Source organism: Nothobranchius furzeri, chromosome 1 (genome assembly GCF_043380555.1).
Source record: "Nothobranchius furzeri strain GRZ-AD chromosome 1, NfurGRZ-RIMD1, whole genome shotgun sequence".
NCBI lineage: Eukaryota > Metazoa > Chordata > Actinopteri > Cyprinodontiformes > Nothobranchiidae > Nothobranchius > Nothobranchius furzeri.
Genome location: NC_091741.1, coordinates 30,896,707 through 30,924,175, shown reverse-complemented (window position 1 = coordinate 30,924,175; position 27,469 = coordinate 30,896,707). Strand labels below are relative to the sequence as shown.

At 41.8% G+C, this 27,469-nt stretch overlaps 1 protein-coding gene across 2 annotated transcripts; it reads right to left on the bottom strand.

The window, feature by feature from the left end:
- Positions 1–221: 221 nt before the first annotated feature.
- On the bottom strand, positions 222–27,264 carry LOC107373079 (gastrula zinc finger protein XlCGF58.1). Of its 2 annotated transcripts, XM_054737808.2 has the most exons (4): positions 27,177–27,264; positions 17,800–17,906; positions 17,146–17,243; positions 222–4,071 (listed from the first exon to the last, which is right to left on the bottom strand). In XM_054737808.2, the coding sequence occupies exons 3-4, from the start codon at positions 17,153–17,155 to the stop codon at positions 2,363–2,365; spliced, it is 1,719 nt and encodes a 572-aa protein (XP_054593783.2). In that variant the 5' UTR covers positions 17,156–17,243; positions 17,800–17,906; positions 27,177–27,264; the 3' UTR covers positions 222–2,362. The 2 variants fall into 2 exon arrangements, with proteins under 2 accessions (XP_054593783.2, XP_054593784.2); XM_054737809.2 differs by lacking the exon at positions 17,800–17,906.
- Positions 27,265–27,469: the final 205 nt, after the last annotated feature.

Genomic DNA, 27,469 nt, shown 5'->3' with positions numbered 1-27,469 from the left:
ACCACGGGCGATTGCAAAGCCATCAATTAATTAAACATGAATTAAACGAAGCTTCGAAACAGAGAATTTGACTCGAGGAATTTTTGTACTCGAATGATTCGAGGTACTCGAGGAATCGTTTCAGCCCTAGTTGAATGAACAAGATGTTTAAATCAAACGTTTGAATAATCTGTGCTTAAACTAATGATGGCTTTAAAATGAATATTGCTCTTACAATGATCCATTTCAGATCTAATGATCAGTACGTGTTGATTTAATAAGTTAATCATTGTTTACACTCATTCACATTACAATAAGATACTCATTAAGGGTAATACTCACCTCACATAAAAGTTTTAAAGATTCTCATTCACAAAGTGTTAAAAACCTCTTTCTATCTGAAGATGTGACTTTCTGAGGAATGTTTGGTAAAGACTCAAAAACCTGTCAAACTCTGATTAGCCAAACTTGCCCAAAACTCATAACATTGTGGTTTATTAAAACAAGAATTACTTCCCGATTAATTCAGTTTCTAGCTGACTCTTGAACTGGCCAATTCGGGAACAAGCATTTTTGAAACCATCTCCTTTGACCTCCAGTCATAGCCTCTCTGCAACGGCTGATATCAAACGGCTCTTCTAAGATCCAACAAACAGCCTTAGACGCAACCAAGCATTCCAGCTTCCTGCAGTCACCTGGAGAGATCTCAGACTAGATGGGTCCTCGGAGCTAATCTACGGGGTCCTGATATCAGAGGTCCACTCCACCGGCAGTGACCTGCACGACCTCTCGACCCGTTGGATCGAACAAATCTCCACACAAAAGGTGCTTAGAGTTGGCACAGATTACGTCGAATGGTTTTTAAATAAACAATTCTAGTTATAAACAACAACAAATTATTTTACAACCCATACTTCACAAATTCTCTTAGATACAAAGAATGGTTTTGCTACAACATCTAGCTTCCATGACAACATTTCACACATCACATTAAATCACCTCATATCCATTACATCACATCTCATTGTTCATATCTTGTCATGTATAATCAATCAATCAATCAAATCAAAGCTTTATTTATAAAGCGCCTGTTGGGACGCCCAAGGCACTGAACATGGTACATGAGAAAAGTGAAATATGATGAATAAATCGAAAATAAAAGCAATTCAAATATTACAAAAAAGGTAAAACATTCTAGTAGAAGACAAATGGGTAAAACAAGGGATAAAGAGACCAATGAAAACAGGGAAATGAAATCAACATAAAAGAGGGCCAAATTCGAACACGTTCAAGGAATGCCAAGCGGAGGAGGTGTGTTTTTAGGCGACTCTTAAAGACTGGCAGAGATGGGGACAGCCTAACTGAAGGTGGCAACTGGTTCCAGAGTGACGGTGCTAGGACTGAGAAAGCCCGGTCCCCGCGAGTACAACACTTAGAACGAGGGACAGCGAGCAGGCCTTGGTCAGAGGAGCGCAGAGCGCGAGATGGGGATTGTCTGTTCAGGAGTGTGGCTAGATAGGGGGGAGCACCACCCTGGAAGAAATTGTAAACAAAGACGAGGAGTTTAAAGTGTGAAGGATAACAGACCGGAAGCCAGTGCAGGGAGGCCAGAACTGGACTGATGTGGTCCCGTTTCCTGGTCCCAGTCAGGAACCTGGCTGCGCTGTTCTGCACAACCTGTAGGCGACGCAGTGATGACTGACACAACCCTGCATAGAGAGCTGCAGTAATCAAGTCTAGAAATTACAAAAGCATGGAGTACCCGCTACAGGTGGGCTCTTGACAGCATAGGCTTGATTTTTGCAAGGCGTCTCAGGTGAAAGAAACTGGAGCGGATGACAGAGTTGATGTGAGCATCAAACGTAATAATAATCATTAGTTTAAGAAAATTTTTTTAATTAATTTTATAAACTTTATACCCGAGTCTGTCTGAATTAATACGAAGTGTGTTTATGGTCCCTAAAGAAGCAAAGATCCCTAGAATCTTCTGATTAAACATTCGAAGACCAATCAGGTTGATATTTCATATGTATATGGAATCATCACATCTTATTGGTCATAATTAATTTGTAGTTTCACAACAAATGTGCCCGTTTAAAGTTTCCTTTTGGCCAAATCTTTCACCACAGAGCTCACAGGCAAAATATTTTTCTCCAGTGTGGACTCTTATGTGACTGTTTAAATGTATCGTTTGGCCAAATCTTTGACTACGGAGGTCACAGGCATAAGGATTCTGCACGGCGTGGACTTTCATGTGACTGTTTAAATGTACTTTTCGGGCAAATTTTTGACCAGAGAGCTCACAGGCACAAGGTTTCTCTCCTGTGTGGACTCTCATGTGACTGTTGAACTTTGATTTTTCACTAAATCTTTTTCCACAGAGTTAACAGACAAAATGTTTCACTCCTGTGTGGACTCTGATGTGCCTGTTTAAACATTTCTTAAAGCTAAATCTTTTACCACAGAGCTCACAGGCAAAAGGTTTCTCTCTTGTGTGGCCTCTCATATGATTGTTTAAACATGTCTTTTTCTTAAATCTTTCTCCACAGAGCTCACAAGCAAAATGTGTCACTCCTGTATGGGCACTAATGTGACTGTTTAAACTTTTCTTGCACCTAAACCTTTGTCCACAGAGCTCACAAGCAAAAGGTTTCTCTCCTATGTGGACTCTCATGTGAGTGTTTAATGTTGTCTTACGGCTAAATCTTTTTCCACAGAGCTCACAGGCAAAAGGATTCTCTCCTGTGTGTGCTCTCATGTGACTGTTTAAACTTGTCTTATGGCCAAAGCTTTGACCACAGATCTCACAGGCAAAAGGTTTCTCTCCTGTGTGTACTCTCATGTGAATGTTTAAATTTGTCTTATGGCCAAATTTTTGATCACAGAGCTCACAGGCAAAAGGTTTCTCTCCTGTGTGTACTCTCTTGTGACTGTTGAACTTTGATTTTTCACTAAATCTTTTTCCACAGAGCTCACACACAAAAGGTTTCACTCCTGTGTGGACACTCATGTGACTTTTTAAACTTGCCTGAAAGTTAAATCTTTTTCCACAGATCTCACAGACAAAAGGTTTCACTCCTGTGTGGACACTCATGTGCCTTTTAAAACTATTCTTAAAGCTAAATCTTTTATCACAGAGCTCACAGGCAAATGGTTTCTCTCCTGTGTGGACACTTATGTGACTGTTTAAACTTGTCTTATAGGTAAATCTTTCTCCACAGAGTTCACAGGCAAAAGGTTTCACTCCAGTGTGGATTCTCATGTGACTGTATAAACTTGTCTTATGGCCAAATCTTTTCCCACAGAGCTCACAGGCAAAAGGTTTCTCTCCTGTGTGGACTCTCATGTGACTCTTGAAAAGTGATTTTACACTAAATGTTTTTCCACAGTCATCACAACTAAATGATTTTAGTTCTTTCTGCACTTTCCTGCATGAGTTTAAATGTTGCTTCACTCTGACACATTTATTTTTAACCAAACAGCCCAAAGACCTTTTTGCTGAATGACCGGTCACTCTCGCGTGTTTTTGGAGAGACTGCTTGCTGAGAAATGTTTTACCACACTCAGGGCAGCTAAAAGATTTGTTGACAGTGCTAACATCTGACTCAGAAGACCTGTTCTCATTCCAGTCATCGTCTTTGTCTCCAGTTTCGGGCATAGAGTCTGACAGATCAGAGTCTACATTTACGCCATCATACTCATCATCTCCACTAATTTCAGTTTCTGAAGAATCAGATGTTTGTTCATGAGGGTTCAGATCTTGGTTCCAGCTAGCTTCTGCTCCTCCACCAGTTTCTGCTGTTATCTGGTCAGCTGAGCAGCTTGCTGAAACATTTCGGTCTTCTATTTCCTGCTGATGAAGCTGTGAGAACAGAGGTTTCTCTTCATCATCCTCACTTTTTATACTGACTACAGTGGAAGTAAACCTGGCAGCATCGGTCTCCTCCTTCAAATGAAGCTGCTCTCTCTCCAGATTGGTCCAGATTTCATCCTGATCCTCCTTTATGTTGATGTCTTCTGGGTCCTTCTGGTCCACACCAGCACACTGTTCTTCAGGAGCTTCTTCTTTAACCAGCACCATCTGATTAACATCTGTAGGAAACACAGAAACATTATGTGAACTGTAGCATCATGAATGGCCTTTAATTTGTAAGTAAGTAAGTAAGTGTTGAGGGTCTGCCCTCATGAGGAAATTACTGTCCAGTGATTTTTTCATAAGAGACTGTGCTAAATTGCTCTGAAAAAGCAAGTAATCACATCAGCGCCAAGAGACTTCATTTCCCATGATGCTTTGCACACGGAAGCAATGTGATGACGTCACCACAACAACAGCTCCCGAGTCCCTGAAAGGGAGACGAAAACGAAACTTATGCGTTCTTTGTCCAGTTTAGCTGGCTGTGAAGGACACAATTGTTGCACGCTCCGATCAATTCAAGCGGATCAGACACAGAACCGCTGAAAGCAGGATTTGGAAACTCAGCCGATCTGCTCGCTTCTGCTCAACTCCAGCTGATGTGAAGGAAACGATCGCTGACTGATAAACAGCAATTCCATCAGAACCTGGCTGGAAACGAGCGTTGCTCCATCAGGCTCACGGAGACGCTGTAAGTTATAAACTCAGCACAAAAAGAAACTTCGCTCTCTCTCTTCCAGCCCAGTTGGAGAGACACTCGTGAGTGGACAACGGAGAATCACATCAAATCAGTGCGGATGACGGGGGGACGCCTTCGCTCTGGAACATCTGTTTTCTCCTGCAATTTTTTTTTTCATTTAAACTTTTACCTTTTCTCGTCTCTTCTAGACCAAGATAAGCAGTCGACCGTGTGACTTGCTTCAAATTATCAGACGTGTTTTCCTCTTTTCCGTATCAAAATCCGCTCGTCGGGTTATTTGGTAAAGAGTAAACTGTTTATTTGTCCTCGTTAATATCTTTAAATAGTTGTCAGCTGTGGCCAGGCTGTTTAAACTGTCAGATGTTAATGTACGAGTGATCTCTTGATTGTTTATCAATCTTTCTGAAATGTTTTGCTAACTTTTGAAGTGTTTAAGTTTTACTGTGAAACTGAGTTTAAGCTAAAACTTTTCCTTTGTATTAGAGCTGGAGACAGCTCCAAGCTCCCATTTCACACACACCTCTGTGAGAACAGAGGACTCCAAGGACATCACTCCCCCGCGCACCTGGGAAAACAAAGCATTCATTTACCCCCCCCCACACACGGTTTGATTCATACACACACATCTCCAATTATATCAAATTATTTTGCATTATTAATCTCCTTGTTTAATTAAATGTTATAAAATTCAGTTTGTCTCAAGCAATTTGTTTTGTGTTGATGTGAAAATCTCTGCTCCTGATTCCACGAATTTCAGATAGACTGGTGTAGCGTTTGGATTCAATTTTCCCCGGTTAAAAGGGATGGTGCCCCGGAGATACCTAAAGAGTATCTTAATTAATTAATAACTCGGTAAATATTCCCATATTTCCAGAATTTATTGAAGAATCCAGAAGTACGTAAAGCTTACTAATTATTCGCTCCTAATAACCCCAACATAATTGAAGTTTATTTATATAGCGCCTTTCACAGATATAAATCACAAAGCGCAGTACAACATGAGTAAAATCAGGGCAAATACCTCAAACCAATAAAAACATCATAAAAACAATAGCAGTGACAACAATAGTAACCAAAATCATGAGTAAAAACAAAGTCAAGGTGTGAACAAGAACAAAGCCATCTTTTAGAATATTTAGCAGGGGAAAGCCTGGATGAAAAGGTGAGTTTTAAGATGTTTTTTGAAGACCTCTACAGATTTCAAGAGACAGATATTTGAAGGCAGACTGTTCCAAAGTCTGGGGGCAATAGTCTGAAAGGCCCTGTCCCCTTTGGTTTTCAGTCTGGTTCGAGGAACAGCCAGGAGGTTTTCAGATGTGGATCAGAGGTTCCGTGAAGGTGTGTGTGGGGATAAAAGCTCAGATAGGTAGCTTGGAGCCTGGTTGTTAAGAGCTCTATAGGTCAGCACTAAAACTTTAAACTATTCTATATTCTACCGGGAGCCAGTGGAGGGACTGTAAACCTGGAGTGATGTGAGCTCGTCTGCTGGATTTGGTTAGGAGTCTGGCTGCTGCATTTTGGATGGCTTGAAGGCGTGAGAGGGAGGTTTTGCTGAGACCAGTAAAAAGAGCGTTACAGTAGTCTAAGCGTGATGACACAAAGGCATGGATGATTTTTTCCAGATCTGCAGTAGAAACCAGTTTACGGACTTTTGAAATGTTTCTCAGTTGAAAGAAACAAGAGCGGGAGATGGTTTTGACGTGCGAGTCTAAACTTAAAACTGGATCAAAAATAACTCCTAGGTTTCTAATGTTGGCCTTGGCTGAAGGGCAAAAAGACGCAATTTCTTACTCGATTTTTGGTTGAAGTTCCGGGGGTGCAGAGATCAGGGTCTCTGTCTTGTTAGCATTGAGGACAAGAAAGTTGCTGGACAGCCAGTTACTGATCTGGGTCAGGCAGAGTACAAGTGTGGCCAGCCTGTCCAACTGGTGTGGCATAAAGGACATATAGAGCTGAATATCATCAGCGTAGATGTGGTAGGAGATGTCTGGGAAAGACTGAATGATGCCAGCTAGGGGAAGAATATAGAATGCAAATAGTAGAGGCCCTAGAACTGAACCTTGTGGAACCCCGCATGTTAGAGAGGCAGTGTCTGAGGAGAAGGTTTCTGACTTCACTGTGAATGTTCTGTTGGTGAGATAAGAAGAGAGCCAGTCTAGAGCAGAACCTGAAATCCCAGTCAGGGCATTTAACCTGTTTAGTAGAACGTTGTGGTCTACAGTGTCAAAAGCTGCACTGAGGTCAAGCAGGACCATGACAGAGCATTTCCCTGCATCAGCAGCCATCAGGAGGTCATTATGCACCCTTACTAGAGCAGTCTCGGTTGAGTGCTGCTTCAGAAAGCCAGATTGGAAGAGGTCAGAGATCTTTGACTTGGAAAACCAGGATCTGAGTTGGGTTTCCACAACCTTCTCAAGTACTTTACTGATGAAAGGTAGTTTAGAAATGGGCCTAAAGTTACTGGTGGAGCTGGCGTCAAGGTTGGGTTTCTTTAAGAGAGGGGTCACTACTGCATTTTTAAAGTAAGATGGAACACAGCCTTGGCTCAGTGAGCTGTTGATCATAGTCAACAGAGATGGACTGATGGAGGCAAGGGACCCATTGGGTTGACAAAGGTCACATTTTCCAAGCTAGGTCAAGCTGGGTCGAGTGTAACTTTGCCCCACAGATTAACCACACCAGGAGTCGTGATATCTGCTGAAACCATCTTTATCTGCTGCTGTTCCGTCCCAAGATGAAGGACACTTCAAGATGTTCACAATAATAATTTTAAATAATAATTTAATAAACTTTTGACTTTATTACTGTTATTACAACCATCAAAAATAATCTCTTGATTCAGTATAAATGTATTTTAATTACTGAAATGACTTATTATGCTTTGGGTACAATAATTATTGTTGATAATCCTAGTGTGTGTTCAGAAAACCAGAAGGTCATCTTGCACATTACCCAGCCTCATTCAGAAGGGATCCAGGGTAAAGGGTAAAACCATCACGTCATTACCTCATGACCGAGCTTTCTGACGCTGAGAGGGCGTGTTCTGAGGGTTTTGTTAAAACCAAAAATCCTGCAGCTGTAAGTCAGTTCTTGAACCCACCAGGAGAAAAGGGGCGGCCGCCCGAATCTCTACTAAGCTGTTCTGTCACGCTGATAAATTGCTTCGAATAAACACACCTGTTTCCAGCTGAAGCAAAACTCTTTCAGAATTATTGATTTTGAGACGCTAATAGTTCCACCAGTCGAGTGACCCAAGGAGACATCTCAGGACCGATTTGGTCGCACTAAGGTCCTTCTACCCAGCCTCGTGCCCGGAGGAAACCATCTCCACCTGACATCTCGGCTCCAGAAGAGGGTCTCCTGATATTGGGTGAGGTAGACACTTCTGATAGATGGCATCTGTATGCTGTTTCTTCTAATAACCATCAGTTAGCTGCAAAACAACTTTCCACCCAGAAACGCTTCTCTCGCTGAAAGAAACCTTCTGAGAACATTCACGCATACAAAACTCACATTTTCAATTTAGCTTCCATTCAGTCACAGGTTTGCTTTTATAACAAGTTTTAATATAAAATTGTCTGTTAAAAATTGTCATTTCAAATTGTCATTTTTAAAAGTGTTAGTAATAAATTCTTAACTTTAAAAACCTGAATCTTTCCTTTGAAATTAAACACAGAATGGTGTATATTTTTGGTTATTGAAAAAGCAGATTCCTTTAACTTCTGAGTAGATAAATAATTAAATTTAATAACAAAAGTTTATCTTAAATTAAACATTAATCTTTGGATTAAAAATAGACCAAGCTCATTGGCATATGAACTTCTATCGAATATATAATATCCTAGATATTTATATATGATAGAAGCTTCATTGTCAACTTATTTGAGCTTTTCTCAGAATCTAACAAAGCTGATAGCAAACAGCGTTAATTCTAGTATGTAGTTTAACACGCTACGGAACTTCACAAAGCCATGTGTTTCATCAAATGAAAAGGGTTAGCTTGCTACCAGGACACAGGTTGGGCCACCCTGACACCAAGAGGTTGATAATGAATATCTCTCAACTTATCCATTATCCTGCATCTCCAGACTCCTTTTGCCTCTGAGGACACAAGACACTTTATCTAATTCCCTTTAATAGTTATCTTTTCTGGCTCATAAAATTACTGTCTAACTTACAAGTTATTCACAATCATATTCTGTGTACCTACAATACATTTTAAATCGAAAGTGTTTTAATAATGTAGAATGCTCTACAGCAGGGGTGTCAAACTCAAATTCACACTGGGCCAAAAGAACTGGGACAATGTCACGGGTGTTAAGTAAAAACTGATATTATTATTGAACCAATATTAATGTCTTGACTGCTAAACATCTGGTGCCTTATTAAAACGCAGCTTCATCCTGTTGACAGATCCCAGTCTCCACTAGTTCCTACAAGGAGGATTGACCTTGCCTGAAAACTGACCTTTATCAGTAAAACTCCCTTGAGAAAGTCTAGCAATTGCTTTGTTGATTTAGGGTGCACCTGGAGTTTTAGAGTTTAGACTGCCTTTACAGCTTTCCTGCCTGACAGTCTAAGGAATGTCAAATGTGTGTGTGCTAATCTTTTTGTGTGTGCTTGTGTGCTAATTAATGCTTTCGGAAGGCGTCAGTCAGATGAGAGTGAACTGAGAGCCGTGCTTGGTGTGTATTCATTTTCCTCTCCACTTTGCAAAGTCTAAATTGATTGTTGATGGTTGGTATAGAGCTCCGGGAGTTGACGTCACTTCTCCCGGCATGCAACAGTTCAAATCGAAACGGCGCCATATTGGCATGCAGAAGCCGGCAGCTGGACTATTTGTTATTGTCAGAAAACTTAATCAAACCGGAAATATGGTAGATTCCTGTTGTGCCCCAGGATGCAGAACAGACGCGGACGACATAAGGAATGAGCCATCTACAGGATTCCCCAAGATCCGGAGCGCCGCAAACGTTGGATCATTGTAATAAAACGCGCTAGTGACCGGGCTAAAATGAAACTGTGGGACCCCGAGAGTAAAGGTTTTCGCTTATGCAGCAACCGCTTCATATCAGGTACTTAAACCAACGTTTCCTCAACTGTGTGTGGTATTTATTTTAAATGCTTTTGTTACGATTCTTAGTGGGCTTCCTAAACTTATTTTGGCGGGGCTTTTTCTGTCTTATTACTCACAGCAACAAGTAAACATCACGTAAAACGTTGCCTCGTGAGTTCTGTGTGCTGCCGTTTACGTGTTTTATGATCACAGCAATTAACCGGCTAAGCTGTATTTAATTTTTAAGCAATGGTTGATCAATTGTCAGATCACACATAAAAAGCACTTTGGATTGCTGTTATCTGTCTCACCGAGACTACTTACGTGTAAATCTGTTATTTGTCCGTCCATCCATCCATTTTCATCCGCGTATCCGGAGTCGGGTTGCGGGGGCAGTAGCGTGACTTCCCTCTCCCCAGCCGCCGGAGCCAGCTCCTCCGGGTAAATCCCAAGGGGTTCCCCGGCCAGGTCCGGTGTTGTGCCGGTAAGAAGCCCGCTCTGACAGCTTCTGGCGTCGGAGTGGGCAGTAGAGTCGAGAGTCCCTGACCTTCTCCCCAGCTCCTCCGGCCGGGGGAATCCCAAGGGGTTCCCCCGGCCAGGTCCGGTGTTGTGCCAGTAAGAAGTCTGCTCCGACAGCTTCTGGCGTTTTTAAAAAGTATCCCAGGGGCACGGGAAGGGTCGGAGATGTTCAGTCTATTTAATTTCTGACTATATAAAACGATTTCTTCTGTTTTAAAGTGTGAAGTAAACTCCGACGAAGTAAAATCCAAGCGGATCCCGTTCATGTTCATGGTTACATCCGTGTTTGTTTACCTTTTTTGCATGCCAAAATGGCGTCCACTAACTGAGAGTCACGTGGGGTCCGGAGCTCTATTGCTGTTGATTGACTGATTACTATAACCCCCTGTGCATTTAACTTTCACTAAGGTAATCTTGGACTGATAAAATTACCCAACATTTTGGTGCCATGACCCGGATTGTACTGCGTTGTGTTGTATTCCAGCACCGAAACAAGCGTGTAAAAATATATATAAACAATGGAATATATAGAAAAGTAATCAACTTAAATCTTAAAGGAGCAGAATTGGAAAAAGGCCTCACAATGTCTGCTCACTTCTTCCAAAGGAAATAAAGATTAAAAGATTAAAAACGAGTCTACTTGGGTAAATAAAAGCAAAAAACTATTAAAGTTGCTAAGAAACAACTGAACCATTCAGTAAGGTGAAAGAGAGTCAACAACTATTTGGTTTGGGAGCTTAGAGTTTCACTATCATTAAACATTTCAGTCGGGAACTTGATTCAGAGTCTTCACGAGCTGAGCTGGTGTTTACATTCCAAAAAGGGCACAGATAACCACAGCAATGATCTCCAAATGGTAACCTCAATTCTTAAAACTTCATTCCAAGAATCATTCCATATGAAGTGTAAAATGAAAATCATCTTTCACAGTCTAGATAAGGGGACATCAGTCAAATAGATGCATCAAAATTGTTGGGTCTGGCAGCCCTTTCTAGAGCCCTGCACTGAAGCCCTAGGCCCTCAGGTCGGCCCGGCCCAACGGCCCTCGGGTCGGGCTTCGGGCCAACGACTGTGTAATTACCTCGGACACGAATGGTGTGAAAAGGGAAAAACATCCCGTATGCGGCAGTCCTGTGGGATGCCTTGTTGATGCTAGAGGTCAGAGGAGAATGGGCTGACTGATTTAAGCTGGTAGAAGAGCAACTTTGACTGAAATAACTACTCGTTACATCAGAGGAATGCAGCTAAGCATTTGTGAACCCACAACACGCACAACCTTGAGGCGGATGGGCTACAACAGCAGAAGACCCCACCGGGTACCACTCATCTCCACTACAAATAGGAAGGGTGTGTTCCGCTGTGTTTTAAACAGGCTATAGTGAATCCCCTTTTAAAGAAGCCAAGCCTGGATGCAACGTGTCTATCTAATTACAGACCTATTTCCAAACTTAGTTTCTTATCAAAAGTTCTGGAGAAAGTTGTTCATGCACAGCTACAGGATTATCTGTCTATTCATCATATTTCAGACAAATTTCAGTCGGGGTTTAAAGTACGGCACAGGGCTGAAAGTGCACTTCTACGAGTGGTGAATAATTTATTAATGATCACTGATTCTGGCAAATCAGCTGCTTTAATGCTGCTAGACTTATCTGCTGCTTTTGACACCATTAATCATGATATTCTGTTGTCTCGATTAGAGTCGTGTGTTGGTATAAGGAGCACAGTGCTTGATTGGTTTCAGTCTTATCTACAGGACGGGTCTTTTTCTGTGAACTTGGGAACTTTTACATCACCACCAGCACATGTGACTTGTGGTGTTCCACAAGGTTCCATTTTAGGGCCAACACTTTTCTCACTGTATATTTTACCATTGTCCTCTATCTTCGCCAGACACAACATTACTTTTCATTGCTTTGCTGATGACCTTCAGATATATCTCCCACTCATCCCAGATTCAGCTGTTTCCTTAATGGCCTGCTTAGCTGATTTGAAGCAATGGATGTCAATTAATTTTATGAAATTGAATGACCTGAAGACAGAGATTTTAGGTTTTGGCAGTGGAGACCTGTTGAAGGGTGAGCCCACTTGGTTCCCTTTCGGATTTTGTAAAGCCTTATGTGAGAAACCTGGGCTTTTTTTTTATGGATGGTTCGTTTAAATTGGACAGACAGATAAGTGCAGTGGTCCAAGCTGGTTTTTATCACTTGAGGCAACTTGCAAAGGTTAAGAGCTATTTGCCGGAAACTGTCTTTGAACATGTTATTCATCTCTTTGTCTCCTGTCGACTAGATTACTGCAATTCCCTGTACCATGGATTAGGGCATTCCTCCTTAAACCGCTTGCAACTGGTGCAAAATGCAGCAGCCCGCCTTTTAACAGGTACAAGGAAGCATGATCACATCTCTCCAGTGCTTGCTTCCCTTCACTGGCTGCCAGTGCATTACAGGATTCAGTTTAAATTGTTGCTTTCTGTTTATAAATCACTTTATGGTCTGGCCCCTCCTTATATAGATGATTTATTGTCACCCTACAATCCTACCAGGAATTTGCGGTCGGGCTCACAGTTTTTATTATCAGTTCCAAAGGCTCGCCTAAAGACGAGAGGAGATGGGGCTTTTTCTGTGGCCGGTCCTACACTCTGGAACAGTCTTCCTCTGCAGATCAGGACCTCACAAAGTCTGGATGTCTTTAAGTCCTTGCTTAAAACTCATTTATTCAACCTGGCTTTTATGTAGGATGATTTTATTTTGACATTGTCATTCTTTCTCATTTTTATTGATTTTTATAATTGTATGATGCAATGTTGTTTTTATCCTAACTTGCTGATTTTTATGGTTTTATGGTTTTTAGTTATACTTGTTTGCGATTTTATCTTCTGTGTTGTACAGCACTTTGGGTTGCGGAAGCAATAATAAGTGTGCTTTAGAAAGAAATGTGATCTTGACCTTGAAAAAGAGGCTACAATTTGCACCAGCCCACCAAAATTGGACAGTTGAAGACTGGAAAAATGTTGCCTGGTCTGATGTGTCTCGATTTCTGTTGAGACACTCAAATGGTAGAGTCAGAATTTGGCGTAAACAGAATGAGAACATGGATCCATCGTGCCTTGTTACCACTGTGCAGGCTGGTGGTGTAATGGTGAGGGGGATGATTTCTTGGCACACTTTAGGCCCCTTAGTGCCAACTGGGCATCATTTAAATGCAACGGCCTAGCTGAGCATTGTTTCTATTGTTTCTAACTATGTCCATCCCTTCATGACCACCATGTACCCATCCTCTGATGGCTTCTTCCAGCAGGATAATGCACCATGTAATAAAGCTCCAACCACTTCAAACTGGTTTCTTGAACATGACAATAAGTTCACTGTACTACAATGATCCCCACTGTCACCAGATCTCAACCTGATAGAACATCTTTGGGATGTCAGGGGTGGACATAAACTTCAAAACCAACCGGCCAGCCGGGCCGGTAACTCTGAATATTTACCGGCCCCGCCAAGAATCTACCGGCCCCGCTGGTCAGCTGCCAAAACGAGTCAAAATAAAAACTGAACCATTTTAAATGTAATAAACCTTTATTTTGTACACATTCACAAACATAATAACGTATTCAAGTTTGAATTTGTTTGTTCCCTCAACAACTCGATTTTGTCGTCGCATACTTCCGGCATACAACGCAGTACATCACCAACTCCTCTTTGCTGTACTCGAGCCATTGGCTGTGTTCGAGATAAGCCAGTTCTGCGCAGATTAGACCAGCGGTGATCGTTGAGCAGTGCATGCCGGTTAGATTTGTGTCCGACTTGACGCCGACCTGCTCTGACGTCATGCATACGTAGACAACGATAACCTCGTGAGATCAAGGCGACCGCAGATTTTGGAGCAAGGTGCTGCAGTTGCTCTCCACCAGCTGCAAAACCTAGGGGATGATGGGAAACGCCTGGCTCTCACCTGATCTAAGATCTGATTGGTTCATATTTTGATCCAAGCATCCGGTGTTAGAACATGAAATGTTAGTTGGTCACATGCATTCTGTAAATCATGTTATGTTGATGATGACAACTATATAGGCCATAAAGAGAAATGTGTTTTGTGTTCTTTTGTCATGTTTCCTATGAGCACACTGAAGCTACAGCTGATAACCTTTACTTGTTATTACAGTCATGTCTCCATATGCAATATATGACATCCACAAGCACGTGAAGATGTGTTTCAGCTGCTAACAGGCACCAGAATTAAAATAAATAATTAAACAAGTGTGAACGCTATCTTCAAACATCGTCACCCCCGAGCTACACATGAAGGGAAATCTGTCCGACTTAAACGCCGGCTTTCAGCCACTCCCACCAGACAGGGACTTAAACACACACTGCCATCACCTTCGGTTCTGAGCCCTGCTGCAGGCCAGGTCCGACCCGGCTTTCAGCCACTCCCCCTGCTGCTTCCGTCTGCTCTCGTCTGTTTTCCAGGCGAGGCGCTGCTCAACTCGAACACGGCCACTCTCTGCGCCTCCCGTCTTTTTTAAACCGCCAAGAATCATTCCACCTACGCACACGCTTCTCTGCTTCATACCGTGTCGAACTGTCTCGCTTCTCCTCACCAGTTTTAAAGCGTTTTGCCGGAGATTTCATCAAGAAATCCCATCCCTGTGGCGGCGGCATCTCCCTGCGTGCTTGTGTGTTTCTAGCGTGGTTCCACTTCGTCTTTAATAGTGAACTTATAGTTCACGTGACTATAACTAGAATGTGCTGTACGTGCACGAATCGTACAAGTGCAGAACGTGGCTAGAGGTGCGCAGGTTCACGCGCGCAAAATGAAAACGGCGGCTTCCTACAGGGCGGGGCCATGATGTAGGTGAAAGCCGGTGTGTAAATGACAAATAAGGCTTGGGCGCCACCCGGGCAGTAAGTCGTCAAGTATTTACCGCCCGACGAGAAAATGTTGCGCCATTGGCGCTCGGGCGCTTTAAAGGTCCACCCCTGGATGTGGTGGAACGGGAGGAGCTTCGTGGCCTGGATGTGCATCCCACAAGTCTCCATCAACTGCAAGATGCTATCCTATCAATATGGGCCAACATTTCTAAAGAATGCTTTCTGCACCTTGTTGAATCAATGCCACGTACAATTAAGGCAGTTCTGAAGGCGAAAGGGGGTCAAACACCGTATTACTATGGTGTTCCTTTAGGTGAGTGTATCATATCATATCGTCCCTCTAAGAAACCTCTGTGTTGGCGAAAGGGGTGGTGCCTGAGGTCTTTGATAACCTCCCACTTTGAACTTGTAAGCTGTTGATTTGTTTAAATTGATAAACAAAAGTTAATAAAAAGAGTTGACAATTCTTTAAAGGTTACAGCTCCTGAAGTGAGAGAAATCATGCACCCATCTGATAAACAAATTTTGCTGTGCCGGTGCGACCAGCTGATTGGCTGCTGGTGTAGCCTGTCAAGATCTTGAGTGGTTGCACCCGTGGGTGCAGCATAAAAGGCTGTTTGGTGTAACTCCAAAGGGAGGAGACTGATTAGAGAGATCTCCCTGATGGCGCATCCCTGTGTGGCAGTTGGGGAGGCCATTGGAGGCTGATTTTAACGTGCAACAAATACTCTCATCTTCCACAATGTGTCCAAACCTCCTCCTTATGTTGCAATCCCACAAGCAGAGTTTTAACTAATCATCCGGGATCATCTGGACTCTTCGGAGGAGGTTGGATTCGTTGGTACTGTAGCAGTTTGGTTTTTGCGTTTTTGCGTATGTTGCTGGTCTTGGTTCAGTTTGCTATGCGGCTTCATTTCCATGTTCTGCTAGGCCCAGTGCTTCGATGTGGGTGTTACGGCTACCAGCCTGGCCAGTGAGATTCAGGAGCCAGGATCACCCAGCCCCAGTGATCAGCCTGACACCGCCCCTCCTCCTCTCTTCCAGGCTGCTGAGGAGCACAGCTGAGCTGAATCCTGCTGATTACCAACACCTGGATTAAAAGGCTGTGCCTTCAGCAGTCTAGGAGGCAGCAGTGCAGGGGTTCTGCTGTCCTCCAGGCCTCAGTTTGGTTTTAACCCCTTCGTTTTGAGATGAGTTTCTGAGTTATGAGCTTTTAAAAGGGTGAAGCTCTTGGATGATCCAGAGGGATCTTTTGATGTTTGTTAATTAAAAAGGTTAACTTGGTTTGCTGCAATTTGATTGACTCTGGTTTTAAACACCTTCTGTTTGGTAAAGCTTTTAATATAAGCTTTTACCAGGTGTTTTTTATAGTTGGTAATTTGTGTAATGTTAACCTTTTTGAGAGTTTTTGTTAGTTTTGTATATCTTTATGATGCTCGCCATCTGTTTGCTCGTTTTTAGAACCTTTTACAACCATTACAACCATTTTAAATCCAGTGTCGCAATTCTTATGTTACCCCCTCCTTCACATTTTAACATCTCCTGTCAGGGATGTAACAGTGGGACTCATTGTGTTCACTACCAAGAATAAAATACTTTCACACAGTGCTCATTCTTGACTGCTTCATCTTTGAGTAAATGTATTTGTTCATGTGACAAGCTCACTTCTTCTCTGGTTTTCTAATAAACATGTTTGATAGCGGTGTTGTTGCGCCATCTAGTGGCACAAAAAGTATTACACCCAGTTAACTGGGTGTAATACTTTTATTCGATTATGACAATAATGACAATTACCCGTTAACCAGTTAACTGTGTACATCCCTACTGTAAAGACATCAATAACACACAGGACGACTGATGAACGTGCATAGTAAATGGGGAGAAGGTTGCAGGTTCAAGAACCGCTCAGTCTGTAGCAGTTGTGTCCATAGGCAAGACTTCATCCACTTTTCCTGATGGTTGTGGGGTGGGGATGGGGGGATAGAACACTAGAAAGCTTCATTCAATTACAGGTCATTATTTTAGACTTGATCTCACAGATGACGTACTCATAAATACTCTCTTGTGTACCACCATACAGAGACAATAGTATTCATTCATTCATTACCTGTGTCCATGTCGTCCAGAGCAAACGATGAATCAGTCCCAGCTGATGGATGATCCTGAAGTGGTAGCAGGTTTTCTTTAGCCGTGTTTAGCTAACAGCTGCAATAGAAACAAAGCAGGAGAGCTGACTAAGACGCTGCTTCAGAAGAACGCAGGAGATTAAAGATCCAACACTTTGGTTCTGATCAGCTGAGGACAGATCCAGTCTGGAAAACAGGACATTTGGTCACCAGAGTTCACGGAGTAGAGCTGACCACTTTTTCATCCAGAGCCACACAGTGTTTGCCTTACATAGGCTCAGCTGCAGTAAGGCTAAAATAGCAGCGCCATGGCTACACCCCCCACCCCCCCCCCGAAGCACAAGAGCAAAGCTGTCTGACCTGGAGACCATGGTCTCAGATTAAGTGCTTATTTTCATCTAGGGATGTCCCGATACAACATTTTCACTTCCGATAAAATACCGATATTGCAGCCTTCACCGATACCGATATCGATACGATATCAGAACAAATCATACAAACTTCTAACAGTTTTGCAATGTGAAATGTTAAGGCTGCCACAATTAGTCGACACGTCACGACGACGATGACAAATAAAATAGTCGAGGACTAAATTAACAGTCAATGGGTCATTTACTCTATTGTGTTTTTTTTACTTTGCCTGCTGCAGCACGTTGGCGGTTTCTTCCTGCCTCTCTGCTCAGCTGCCGCTTGCTTTAGCTCCGAGGCGCATGCGGGGTAGTAATCATCCAGATTAGCCTCACTAGAGAAAGAAAACATGGTGAGTCTGCAACGTAGCTCAAAAGTTTGGGAACATTATAAAAGGTCAAGGAAAAGCACGTAGACTGCAAAGTCTGCAAAGTGAAACTCTCCTTTCATGGGAGCACAACGGCGATGTACGAGCACCTTAAGAGGAAGCACGTCACGGCGGTGAAGAATGAGTTGCCATGGTAAGTTTACCTCTTGGTAACATCAACAGAACACATATTCATAGATGTAGCAACACTAGTAGCGGTATTACCTTTAGGACACGTTTGTATGTCACATATTTTTGCTCTAATTACAAACGCTAATGATTTATTTCATCCCGCATATATTTTTTAATATCTTTTATCTTTATGATAAAGTAGACCCTCAGAGCTGTCAATGACCCCCTGACTGCTGATGCGTGGACCAGCGTGGTGTGTTCTGCCATTTCATGATTTAAGATTGGAAAATGAAGTTCTTCAACCTTGCCACTAGGGCTGCAACTAACGATTATTTTCATAATCGATTAATCTGTCGATTATTTTTTCGATTAATCGATTAATCGGTTTGTTATTGTTTAGCTATTTAACCTATACAAGTGATGGATGCATTTCAGTTAAGAAAAAAAAAACATAAGAGAATTGTGCAGTTGACTGCAATCTATTTTATTGCATATGAACACAGTCAGCAGTATAAAATGAGCTAAACAGTGCAAAATATCAGTCCAGAATAATTTTTTAGCATTAGCTGGAAGCCTGCTCCTTCCACCATGGATAGTGGCCTCATGTCTTTTACCAGCATGTTTAGAATAGAGTTTGTAAGTGGTATGAATTGCTGGGGGGTGAGTGTCTCTTTCCCCATGTAGTTGTCCATCGTTGCTTGTTTTTTTCTGCATAAGAAACACAAATAGACTGAAATAAGTACACATATAAAATAAAGCAGCACACACACTACAACACTAAATCAATATATTATTTGAATTAATTAACAATATACAGTGATCATTTATTTTGAGGGTTACGTTCTACAAAATAGCCCGCAACAGGAGATATTCAGAAAAAAAAGTCTAATTTTTTTACTATTAAAAAGCTCTAAGTAAGAAGCTCATGAGGTTTTTACTTTGAGTCGGGAGTGTTTAAATTAGCTAGAAAAATGTGAAAAATGATTATTTTGTGTAATACTGTTTAAGAAACATGATAAAAATGTGTTGTGAGGCGTTTTACAGCGTTAGATAGTAAAACAGCCTTTTAATAGTAAAAAAATGACTTTTTCTGAATTTCTCCTGTATTTAAAAATTGAAAGCGTACAACTATGCCGCGTTATATTCACCTGGACACAGCTCGTCTGTTTATTTTTCACCGCGGAGTTGTCCTTTTTTGAATGAGAAACATAGTTATGGGTTTGTGCCGTTTTTCTCTTAACTAGAACATTCTTATAAACAGACGTGCTAAATTTGGCAAGCGCATGATTCACAACACGGAGGAGATTCACGATTGCATCTAGTCAATCAGAAGTAGAACACCGTAGACTGACGCGGCAAAAAAACATGTTTAACATCCACTATAACGAACTCAGCTAAAACACTAAGTCCAGCTTGTTTATTTTCTGTTACTTACCGGGCTGGCTCTTCCAAATGACGGCTCACTTGACCGCGGTGCTCTTCCTCAGCCCCCACGTTTTCGTCTCAAATGTTCACTTAGGGACGTCGTGCTTCCGTGCCATGCTAGATGGTTTTTGCATATTTTGCCTTTTCAATGCATCTAGTGAAGTGCTCCCATACTCGTGAGGTTTTTGTCCGGGGTTTCTCTAAAATTTTGTCGCTTCTATTTTTCTTCCGTATTTCCTCTTGTTCCGCCATCTCTCACAGCAAGATGAGCGTCAGTAACGTGATACGTCATGAAAACCGAGGGCACTCATTGGCTCATTTCTTCTTCTACGGCTCCTCTGGTAGATCAGTGGCTCATTACTGCCACACACTGGCGGCAAATTTAACAGCTTGTAACCGATGTCAGATTGTGGTAAAAATAGACTTTATGCGGTAAAATATGATTATTAAACAACTAATCGATGACTAAAAAAGTTGTTAACTATTTTAATAATCGATTATAATCGATTAAATCGATTAGTTGTTTCAGCTCTACTTGCCACCATGCCTTGTGTGAACACAAGTCATTTTTGTGTAGTTTATTTTTGGTTTTAGGTGCCTACCTCCATCTGACCATAGCATTTGTATTAGCAGGTAACAAAGTTAATTAAAAGTTGTTTGATAAGCTATCATCATCTCTTCATTATTAGAAGCCACAGAGCTGATCACACTTCAAACTAGAAGCTAAGGATGGGTATATTAGAGCATTCTTGTGATATAAGCTATACTTTTATGAATGACACGATTAGTCGATTAATCATCAACAAAACTGGCGATTAGTCGACTATTAAAACAGTTGTTTGTGGCAGCCCTAGTGGAATGTATGAAAGGCTTGACCAAGTGATATGACTCAACTGGAGAACAAGAGCCAGCAACAGTATGAAAACAAGAATTATTTTAACCATGGGTGGCAAAATTGTCAACCTTAACATAATGTATAACAAATGAGTAAAAAATAATAAAAATAAATTAAAAGACTCTGAAAATATTTTAAGTAAATAAACAAACAAAACTTTTCAAAGTACAAATTACTAATTCAAGGTCATTTCAGTTATGTTTTACTGTCAGCAAACGGTAGGAACTGCAGAGGGCAGGGACAATATTGTCCATTTACCAACTGCTACAAGTTGAGTGTCCCAAGATTCAATTTCACACACTGCAAATCCTCATGCTGTGTTTTGTGATGCTGCTTCAAATGTGCGATGAGGTTGGACATATAAAACATTCCTGGTGCTGTTCCACCACGGGAAGCTTGTGCATGGCAAGTGTTGTACTGAGCCACACTGTCTTTTATGGACTAACAAAAAAATACTGCCACACGGCTGACATTGCTCCCTGCTACTTTGCTAGCACACACTGTTCTGATCACGTAGGAATTGCATGCTGGATCTGGGAGCTGCTGGATAGAATTGCTGGAATGAAATTTAAAGCGGAATATACTGCTTATATCAGTTTTTCATGCAGTCCGATATAATCCAATACAGTGTTTCTGGGCTGATATCGAATTACTTCCGATATCTATGACGGAACTGGGCATCCCTATTTTCATCCCAGCTGCTTCACACTCGGCTGCAAATTGCTCCAGCAAAAGCTGGACATCACGGCCCGATGAAGCCTTAAAGGGGTTGCCTTGATAAAATCTGGTTTTTGGGTAGGAATGGGCCATATGGCCTAAAATCTATATCACATCATTTTCTTTTCTTCTATTTATTTTTGTCAATATGAATTTTAAAAGAAATTAATGTCAGCAGAACATATACTTCTAAAAATTATGGAAGAAAATTTGTAAATTGGTCAAGTAGATTTTATGTTGTGTTATGATTCACTCGTCAAACAATGCAACACAAAAATCCTCATAAAATGAATAAAATTGGAGATATTTAAAGAAAACCGAAGTTACCATACAAATAAACAAACAGCAAAACCGGCGAGAAATGCTGGCAGGGAAGGCCTTTAGCGATCAGGAAACGGCTGGCAGCGAATGAGTTAAGGCCAATATATATATATATATATATATATATATATATATATACATACACACACACACAGTCAGGTCCATAAATATTGGGATATCGACACAATGCTCACATTTTTGGCTCCAAACACCACCACAATGGATAACAAATCAAACGAACAAGATGTGCTTTAACTGCAGACTTTCAGCTTTTATTTGAGGGTTTTTACATCCAAATCAGGTGAACGGTGTAGGAATTACAACAGTTTGCATAAGTGCCTCCCACTTGTTAAGGGCCCAAAAGTAATGGGACAAAGCTGTTTCAAGGCCAGGCGTGTGTTATTCCCTCATTATCCCAATTACAATGAGCAGATAAAAGGTCCAGAGTTCATTTCAAGTGTGCTATTTGCATTTGGGATCTGTTGCTGTCAACTGTCAAGATGAGATCCAAAGAGCTGTCACCATCAGTGAAGCAAGCCATCATTAGGCTAAAAATCAAAATAAACTATCAGAGAGACAGCAAAAACATTTGGCATGGCCAAAACAACAGTTTGGAACATTCTCAAAAAGAAGGAAAGCACCGGTGAGCTCAGCAACACTAAAGACCAGAAGACCACGGAAAACAACTGTGGTGGATGACCAAACAATCCTTTCCCTGGTGAAGAAAACACCTTCACAACAGTTGGCCAGATCTAGAACACTCTCCAGGAGGTAGGTGTATCTGTGTCAAAGTCAACAATCAAGAGAAGACTCCACCAGTGTGAATACAGAGGGTTCACCACAAGATGTAAACCACTGGTGAGCCCCAAAAACAGGAAGGCCAGATCAGAGTTTGCCAAACAACATCTAAAAAAGCCTTCACAGTTCTGGAACAACATCCTACAGACAGATGAGACCAAGATCATCTTGTACCAGAGTGATGGGAAGAGAAGAGTATGGAGACTAGGGATGCAACGGTATGCGGTAAAATACCGGACCGTACGGTACGCCCTGCACGGGACAATCCGCCCTCCTGTCCCGCGAGACTTCGGTACTCCCATTGATTTTGCGCTGCTCTTTTATTTCATGCTTGGCACCATGCGCGTTTGCCGGTCCAGGTAGATGAAAGGCCCACCCCCAAGTTAATGTCCAATCACCATTGTGCATCCGCGTCCTCACTCACAAACTCTTACTACAGTTAGGCGGCTGGCTGAGAACGAAGAGACACGAGGAAATGGCGAGCTGCAGTGGAGTTGAAAGGAAAGAGTTTGAAGAGGCACCAGGCTCTTTTAAATCTTTTAATTTGGTTTTCAACATTTAATGAAGACGCTCGACCGACGTTATTCTGTGCCCAGTCGCACACATTTTAGTCAGGTCGTCATCCCTGGTCTTTACGACAAAACGCGCAACGCCATCGAGAGTGATTTGGCTAAGGCAGAAAGCCTCGCACTGACCACTGATAGTTGGACTTCTCAGGCAACGCAGAGCTACGTGACTGTGACGGCTCACTACATGCTGGACTGGGAGATGAAGCGCCGTGCTGCAGACTCGCCCCCTCTATGAAAGCCACACAAGTGCGCATTTACAGGGTATATACAGCAATCCTTAAGTAAAATTTACAACTTTTTAATACTTTTTTTTACTACCTTCAGAATTTTTTTAAAACCATCACAACACTAAATTGCAAGTGTTAATCAGCGACCTATTTACACATATTTTAACATATATAACATACAAAAAACATAGACTTAGAGACTCACTGATGTTGACAACGTATTGCGCATATTTATTTTACTTAGAAAATATGCCAGGCACTTCTTTTCAGCGGTTCAGACAGTTGACCACGGGGCCTGAAATGATGCAGAACGACCTCTGAATATGACGTCATCATAATGTGACCGGATATGCTAAAGTAGGGCTGCTCAATTATGGCAAAAACAATAATCACGATTATTGTGACTGAAATTGAGATCTCGATTATTTAAGACGATTTTTCAATTTATGTAGATTTTTTTAATTTATTTTTATTCAGTCATAAAACTGCTCAGGGCACAATCAGGGCAAAAATAAACAAGAAACAAGATGATCACTAAAAGAACTCCTGATTACCAGTATAAAAAGACCAATATACTTATAGCTCATAGTTTATGACCCAAGGGCTGTAGACCTTGGTTTAACTCATTTAAGTCTAACCCGTACAGACCCAAATACCAATATCTTGCAAATACTGACAGCAAGAATTATACAGTGGCATTTATAACAAATAAATGCAAATAAATTAATGTTCACAAAATGTTGCATAACATTTATTTAGTCGTGTCGAGGTGCTGTAGGAGCGTGCACTAGCGCCGTGTCCTCAGAGAGATTAGTTATTAGTTATCAGCGTGAGGAACTTATTTCTACCTTATTTATAAACTATTTATTTACAAGTCCATCAGTTAATGTAATAATTGTCCCAACCACAGCTGCACCCCCCAACCCGGTCTCACAGCAATCGGGGCAAGCTGCACGTGTGTTTAGCGCGCCGCACGCGCACACTTAGCCGTTTTTAGTGGCTCAGGAGCTCGCAGGTACGGTGTGTGTCACTCACTCTGGTTACTCCATCAGGGAGCCGGCTCCGAGAGCCGTTTCTTTAGCGACTGACACATCACTACATCATTCCCTTTCCTAATGTCCTGAAGAACGGTCCGGAGCGCAGGCGGAGTGTTTAGCTAACCTGCAGCAGGAAATGTCGACGATAGTTATCCAGAAAGTAGCTAAGGGTTACCAGAGATGTTTCTGAGGTGTTCGCTAGGTACTTTTAAGATTTAAAAAGTCAAGAAGGGGGTCTGAGAAGCTGTTGGAAATAGCATCAAAGTCGCTAAGTTGGCAACGGAGCGCTTCATTTGTAACTCAGGGCAGCGCAAGTGGGAGGAGCAAATAATCGGCTTGTTTTATTTTTATAATCGTTCAAAACATTTCATTCGGAATATATTTCTATGTCGATGTTCAGAATACGACACCTGATAGTCTGAAAAAAATAATACCTAACTTGGAAAAAATAATACCTCTGAGACCAAATTTAACACTTTTAATGGCCTTAAATTTGACTATTTTTATTTATCACTTTTTAATACTTTTTAAAACCCCGCGGACACCCTGCATTTAGCAGAAGAGATAAAAATGCAGTCACCGAGTGGAAGCTGGAGCGGCCAAACAAAACTATACCCGTCGCCACAGATAATGCTCCAAACATTGTTAATGCAGTTAATGAAACTGTTGAGCTGGGACCCCAGATTAGCGGTTTTGCTCACACTGTGAATCTCGCTGCAAAGAGGGTTGTGTCAATCAACGGTGTGTCCCGCCTCCTTGGGAAAGTGAGGAAAGTTGTCACCTTTTTTCACCGCAGCACCACAGCCAACCAAGCACTTGGTTCATTTATTCCATACTGTGATGTTACAGCACAAGCTAACTCCTGTTTGTTAAAACGCAAAATGCACTTTTACTTTTGCATTGCTTACCTCATGTATCACGTATCATGGTTGGGAACCATTAGAATATTTTCAAGTGTCTTTGTTTACATTTTGTAATTTTTTTATATATATTTTGTATTGCATACAAGTGATAATTGAAAGAGGGTATTAGTGTTCAATGCAGAGAATGTTAACTTATTTCATATACGGATGTCCTTACAATTGTGACATTCTGTTTTCGCTCTGAAGAAAAATAAAATGCATGTTTTAGAATAAACGCTGTCTCCTTCTGCACAAACATGTACCGAACCGTCCCGTGGACCGTGGCCTAAGTACCGAGGTACGGACCGTACCGTGGGCTACCTGTACCGTTGCACCCCTAATGGAGACGAAAAGGAACTGCTCATGATCCTAAGCATACCACCTCATCAGTGAAGCATGGTGCTGGAAGTGTCATGGCGTGGGCATGTATGGCTGCCAGTGGAACTGGTTCTCGTGTATTTATTGATGATGTGACTGCTGGCAAAAGCAGCACGATGGATTCTGAAGTGTTTCGGGCAATATTATCTGCTCATATTCAGCCAAATGCCTCAGAACTCGTTGGACGGCGCTTCACAGTGCAGATGGACAATGACCCAAAGCATACTGCAAAAGCAACCAAAGAGTTTTTGAAGGGAAAGAAGTGGACTGTTTTGCAGTGGCCAAGTCAATCACCTGACCTGAATCAGACTGAGCATGCATTTCACTTGCTGAAGACACAACTGAAGGGAAAAGGCCCCAGGAACAAGCAGGACCTGAAGACTGTTGCAGTAGAGGCCTGGCAGAGCATCACCAGGGATGAAACCCAACGTCTGGTGATGTCTGTGTGTTCCAGACTTCAGGCTGTAACTGACTGCAAAGGATTTGCAACCAAGTATTGAAACGTATAAGTTTGATTTATGGTTCTTATTCTGTCTCATTACTATTGGTCCCTTAACAAGTGGGAGGCACATATGAAACTGTTGTAATTCCTACACCGTTCACCTGATTTGGATGTAAAAACCCTCAAATAAAAGCTGACAGTCTGCAGTTAAAGCACATCTTGTTCGTTTCATTTGATACCCATTGTGGTGGTGTATAGAGCTAAAATGTTAGCATTGTGTCGATGTCCCAATATTTATGGACCTGACTGTAAACACACACACACACACACACACACGCACACACGCACACGCACACATTTTAGCAGCACAGATTGTGAAAGACAACTCACTGTGTGCAATATAACTTAAATAAGTCAATAAATATTTTAATTTATTTTACTTTGTTGAATAAAACAAACTCAAAACAATAATGTGCTAACTGTTTCAGAAGAACAATAGAAACATACGAAAAGCTGCGTTATGTTTTTGTTGATAGATTTATTATATGATTATCATTATTATTATTATTATATTTAATTACTTAATATCTGTAGCAGCTCTTATTGAGCAGAACCAAGTGTCATCACAAGCTGCTGATCTAGCATGATGCTCTTTATTATTTTATGGGTTACAGATGAGTGTTGTGTTGATGCTCCGTGTTTTAATTTCTGCAGCGAGCCTTAACTCACCTCACTCCACCCAGAGTTTCTTCTTTAAAACTCATATTAAATCTACTGACTTGGTGCATTTTAACGAGTTTCCTCCGCACCGTATTTTCGTGGTAGGATACAAACTTCACAGCACTCTCACGGAGTAAAAGTTCAGCAGATATGTTTGTTTACATTATTGCTGCTGCGCGCCTACAGTGCGAGGGAAAGGAAGGGAGGGGCAACACGATGCTGCCTTCAGGGTATCTCTAGGCTCCAGAGTTGCAGTGACGGACAGCTGGTTTGACTGGCTCTGAGAGGCGTTAATTAGAATTTGCAGATCACATTTTTAACGGACATCGGCTGCGGATTCTTCTTCCGGTCGGCGAACTGGGCATCGAAACTAGAAATTGAAACGGAAAACTTTGATTCCGCTAAACACAGTTAATCCCGGTTCCAATCGATGCCCAACTAATGTTTGACACTTTTCAATCTTCCGTTTATGACTTTATTTTACTAACAAACCCCAGTAAATGTAATCACGCTGGCGCTAAACAAACTAGCATCCGAAGCAAACATGTTTCAAGCCTAGTACCAGAATGCTAAACGGGTTACGTGACGAGTTGGATGACTACTCGATAAACACATTTTGAAAGCTAATGAACATTGCATGTTCTTTCTTGTAAAGATGAGGAAAGAAATCTTACCGTATATAGGTGAGCTGGAGCACAGCGCTGTTGAGTGGGCTGGCTCACGTGTGCTGGCCGCTGGGGTCCTTCGGGTCCTTTCTTCAGTCTAGTAGTGGTGGCAGTTGGCCACACAGGTGCCAGATTTTTATTTTTTATTTATCAGGTTTTAAAAATAATTTGGGCCGACATAGAACATTTGAATGTATCGGCCAGATATTTCGGCCATCCTCAAATAGAAAGGAGTGCGAGAAGGAAACTATTTGAGGACACACAAGAGCAGCAAAACATGAAGCACAAAGCACAATAAAAAA